This window comes from Vombatus ursinus, unplaced genomic scaffold, assembly GCF_900497805.2.
Source record: "Vombatus ursinus unplaced genomic scaffold, bare-nosed wombat genome assembly UNPS02014818.1, whole genome shotgun sequence".
NCBI lineage: Eukaryota > Metazoa > Chordata > Mammalia > Diprotodontia > Vombatidae > Vombatus > Vombatus ursinus.
The window spans coordinates 2,811,645-2,816,534 of NW_020954596.1; the positions used below are offsets into that span (position 1 = coordinate 2,811,645).

Consider the following 4,890-nt stretch of genomic DNA (forward strand, 5'->3'; position numbering starts at 1 on the left):
GAGATCTGGGGAAAGCTTTCTTAGAAGCACATCCTGGAACTGGGGGCCATGGGATATTCCCTCACTAAGCACATTCTTATTATGATTTTTGCATATTAAGAAGAGAATACATATATATACATCCTGGCACCATGAAGCATCCTGGGCTCCTAGAACAGAGACTGAAGGTTTTCCCAGACCTGTCTCTCACTCCAGAGCCTCCCCCAGAAACAGGAAGATGGACATGGAGTGCAGTACATAGCTGTCACCTTTGGGACTGGTTGCTTTTTCCTGTGACCTATAAGCCTCAGCCAATAGCTTGTATTCCTTCCCCCAAGTACCCCCATAATACCTCTGGACATGTGGAATGCTCTTCCAGAGCCCCCTCTCCTCACAGGCTTGGGTCTGTGACAAGGAGAAAGCTTTGGACTCTAGGGCTCTCTTTAATCCTTGGGATGGAGAATCAAAATCATGAAGATGAACAGAAAGTGCAGAAAATGCAGTGATTGACTCAAATAGGCTCAGGCCCTGCCATCCCCCTTGGAGAGACAGCTTCAAGAACACAGATAATTCTGCCAAATGCATACTCAGAGACGTAGTGACAGGGAGATCTGGATACATACCTGGCACATCTAAAGGTTTCTGTCACAATTCATAAGTAGTAAATGACAATGTGTCACTTAGACACATGCATGCCTGCACACGAGCTGGCCCATCAGAGGTTTCACTTCCAGTCCATGCAAGCAGAAGTTCAGGCATCAGCACACACCTAGATGTCCATACAGACATGCATATACAGGTGCCTTCACGTGCGCTGGCCACGCACACCAGCAGACACAAGGCAGGCTCTGAGCCTGAATCACCAGGAAAGAACTCTCTGTTTCCTTGCCCACCTGGGGTTCCTGGAGAGGCACTTGGGAGGTACAGGAGGGGGAATAGAGAGGGGGAGGAATCGGGGAGGGGGAGCCAGAGGAGGCTGCGCAAAGGGGAGACACCAGTATATAAATAAGCAGCGGAAAGCCCTGAAACCAGAACCAGAGACAGCTCCGTGAAGCCCAGTGACCACAGCCGGAGCCAGCTGCCAAGATGCCAGATACCACCCTGCCAGCCTGCTTCTTCTGCCTCCTTGCTTTCACCTCTGCCTGCTACTTCCAGAACTGTCCAAGGGGAGGCAAGCGTAGCCTGCCCGACACAGAGCTAAGACAGGTATGGCCAGCCAGGTCAGGGCCCTGTGAATGGGAGGGTGTGTCAGCACTGGGACTTCCTTAGGTCTAAGGAGACTTTGTGGAGGGGCCTGGCCAGCCCTTCAGGGGTTCTGAAGCCAATGCCCTGCAAAGGTGGGAGCAAGCAGAGGGACCTCATAACAAGAAGGATGCACAGTGAGACAAGGATGGGGTGGAGGGAAACTAGGAAATTCAGAGCAAGAAGCTTCAGGTAAAAAGACTGGGGAGAAAGTATAAAGGAGAAAAGAAAAGGAGAAGATGGGAGACAAAAAGAAAAGCATAAAGATGGAGAGGGAGATAGGCAGGCAGAGAAAAGGAAGGGGAGCAGAGAGAGGAAAAAGAGGCAGAATGAGGCTGTCAGAGAAGTGGATGGGGTAGAGAAAGGGACAGTTGACAGGGAGAAGAAGAAGGGATCAGAAAGAAAAGCAAAAAGAGAGTGTGAGATAGAAAATAAAGACAAAGGAGAAATGGGAGGCAGAGAAAGGAGCCAATGAGAGATAGACAGACAAAGACAGAGAAAGATAAAGACAAAGACAGATGCAGGGAAGCCAGGAGAGAAAGAAGCCAGGAGAGAAACAGAGATGGGTAAAAGGAAGCGGACAAAGAATAAGAAGAATGTATCATAATACAATGAGTCATTGCAAGAAGGAAAGAAGTAGTCCAAGGGCCAGAAGTGCCAAGGCAGAAGAAGGCAGAGAGGATGCTTGGGAGTGTTGTGCTGTCCAATGCCAAGGTAGAGCCGTGGAGCAGATTCCTGAGGCCCAGAAGGAATAATCTCAGAGGGACACTCTTCCTCAGAGTGGAAGCTCTTTGGACTGCCCAGGGTCTCTGTCTGCAAATCTAACCCTAGTGAGAGAGGGAGGTAGCTGGACCCTCAGAAATCCTGTATTTTCTCAATGGGCTGGGACTAATAAGTCAGGATTTGGCAGCCTCCTCCCATCTGGGCCCATAAATCACTTTCTGGGCACCAGTGTAACTTCTAATGTGGACCAATCAGATGGGCAGAGAAGGGAGTTAATGTATTCTTAGAGTTCTCCAGAGAAGGCAGTGCCTGTTCTCATTGTAATTTTGCCACCTGTAAGCAAGTTCTGCTGGATTTCCTTCAAGGAATCTATGATCTCTTTGGTGGATCTGTGGATTCACTCCAGCACCTCATATTACAGCCCTTCCATGCATTGTCTATGTCCTCCCAACAGATCTTTCATAGGACTCCATCCAAAGTGTTGGGTTCTTTCCTTTAGGTCTTTTAGCATTATGTGGGTGTCAGTTCACACTGGAGGAAATCTTTCCCTATTAGCCCTTACTCTAAGTAAAAGGCTTTTCTGCTAGATACCTCACCTTATTACAGCCTACTGCATTTTCCACCTCTTCCCTCAGTTTTCAGGGGAATTGGAAAAAAATTATATCCTACCCTAATGTCCCCAAATTAGTGGCATCTCAGAATCTAGTAGGCATAGTCAGTCCCTTCAGCCAGCCTGCTACCTCTGGCTTATACATATAAATATATATATATGCCTGGGGTCAAGTGCACTGAAGGTCCAAGTTGTGAGTGGGAAGCAATCAGCAATCAGTAGGGATACTCAGGTTGTGACTGCTAGTCCAGAGCAGACTTTAGGTTCCAATCTCTACTCTCCAGCCCTCAGAGCAGTAGCCAACAGCTACTCCTTGTAGGAATTTTCTCATTCTAGCCCTTGTTCTCCCTGCCTTTGGAGCTACTTTGGATTTCTGAATTCTCAGTCTTGACCCCTGACACTCACCTCTGTCTTCCCTCCCCTCAGTGCCTCCCCTGTGGTCCTGGGAGCAAAGGACACTGCTTTGGACCCAACATCTGCTGTGGGGAAGAGGTAGGCTGCTACATGGGCACAGCCGAGAGCCTGAAGTGCCAGGAAGAGAGCTACCTGCCCTCCGCATGCCAGTCTGGCCAGAAGCCCTGTGGGAGTGGAGGACGCTGTGCTGTTGCTGGGGTCTGCTGCAGTGATGGTAAGTAATGAGGACTTGGAGAGTGAAGACCCTCTACAAGAAGCAGTGTCGGTACAAAGGGAGAGGGAGGCAGTAAATATGGAGGCAATACATGTAGGAACTGAGCAGTGTGTGAAGGAGGGCTAGGTGACTAGTGGAGAGAGGATTGGCCTTTGTACATGGTGCAGAGTATATCCAACAGCACAGAATGGGAAGGGAGTTAGTAGCAGTGCTGGGTGGGAGCTGGATGTAAAGGGAGCAGCACATTTTCTCAACTCTTCTCTTGGGCCAACTATAATCACACAATTTTCAGGGTTGTTTTTTGTTTTTTGTTTTTTGGGGGTTTTTTTGTTTGTTTGTTCTTTCTGTTTCCAATGTTACAATCAGTATGTTTTTCTGGCTATGCTTTCTTCATTCTGTATCAGTCCATATCAGTCACCCCTTATAAGCCTCTCTGAATTCTTTATGTTTTTTATTTCTTATGGTCCAGTGATATTCCATTCCACTCATGTACCACAATTTTTTTGGCTATTCCTCTCACCTCCCACATCTGTTCCCTCTGGGGAGATGCTATTAGAATGTAAATTGCATGAGGACAGGAACCTGCTTTTAATTGAATTTTTGTCTCCCCTGGTGGCCAGCACCGGACTCCACAGAGTAATAGTAATCAGTGTTTGTCAAATGAAAAATGTTGAACTGAAAGGGATTATAGAGCTGGGGGTGGATGGGGCAAGTGTTCTAAGTCCTCTATACCCAGAGCCCAGATAAGTCAATTTCCCTCAAACTAGGATTGGGTGGGCACTGGGAACCAGTGGCCTCTGGGACCTGGAGAAAGCACAAAGAGGAGGAGATGGGAATTCAGAGGATTGAGTGCTCAGACCTGGGGCACTTGGACCTAGGTATAGTCAAAACCTGGCAATTGAGCCCTGTCCAGAGACTCCTCCTTAGGTGGGGGGAGCCCTCTTCAGGCCACCTTCTCCATCTCATTGCACCATCTCCCTTCAATCATGCCATACTAATTCATGCAGCATTCCAGGATCTAAGCTAACTTACCTTCCCCACTTCTAATTGCATAGTGAGCTGTATGATGGAACCAGCCTGCCGAGAGGAGGCAGGCAGCGGAAGAACGGCAAGGGCCAGTGAGAAGAGCAATGGAACCCAGCTGGATTGGCCAGCCAATGCTTTCCTCCTTCGTCTGGTACAGTTGGCAGGCCAACAGATGGGTGAGCTGCAGCCATAACCTCAAGAGGAAGAAGTCGCCTATTGATGGTTTCTGCTCTCCACATGACCTCCCCTGCTTCCTATCTTTACAGCAAATGCAAATAAAGATCTTCAGTGGCACTGGGCTCCCTGGTTCTGTCTCTCATGGAGGGTTGGGGCAGGGCAGGGAAGAGATCTGGGTTCCTCTTTACTGATCTTCAAGCAGAGGCTGAAAGATGCGCAGGATTGTGCAGATTTCTGATCAGATATGGGTTGGATTAGATGGCTTTGCAGGTCCTTCTAGTTCCATGAGTCTGTGTTGCTTTGCAAGATCACTTAACTTCTCCATCCCCCAAATTCCATCTCCATTTCTCAGGATTCATCTATTCATCCAGAATTCAGAATCCATCATCCATTAACCCCTTCCTTCCAGTGGTCACACTAATCCTCACCAAGGTTAATCCCTCTGCAATACCGTTTCCTCCCATCTCCTCTAGTAGGAGTTTACTCCCACAATCAACCCTAGTCT

General features: G+C 48.3%; 1 protein-coding gene across 1 annotated transcript; it reads left to right on the top strand.

Annotated features, from left to right (window-relative positions):
* The first annotated feature begins 1,027 nt into the window (after positions 1 to 1,027).
* Positions 1,028 to 4,448, top strand: AVP (arginine vasopressin). The gene is made up of 3 exons (XM_027836449.1): positions 1,028 to 1,185; positions 2,981 to 3,182; positions 4,238 to 4,448. Exons 1-3 carry the CDS (start codon positions 1,066 to 1,068, stop codon positions 4,399 to 4,401), a joined length of 486 nt encoding a protein of 161 aa, XP_027692250.1. The 5' UTR covers positions 1,028 to 1,065; the 3' UTR covers positions 4,402 to 4,448.
* Positions 4,449 to 4,890: the final 442 nt, after the last annotated feature.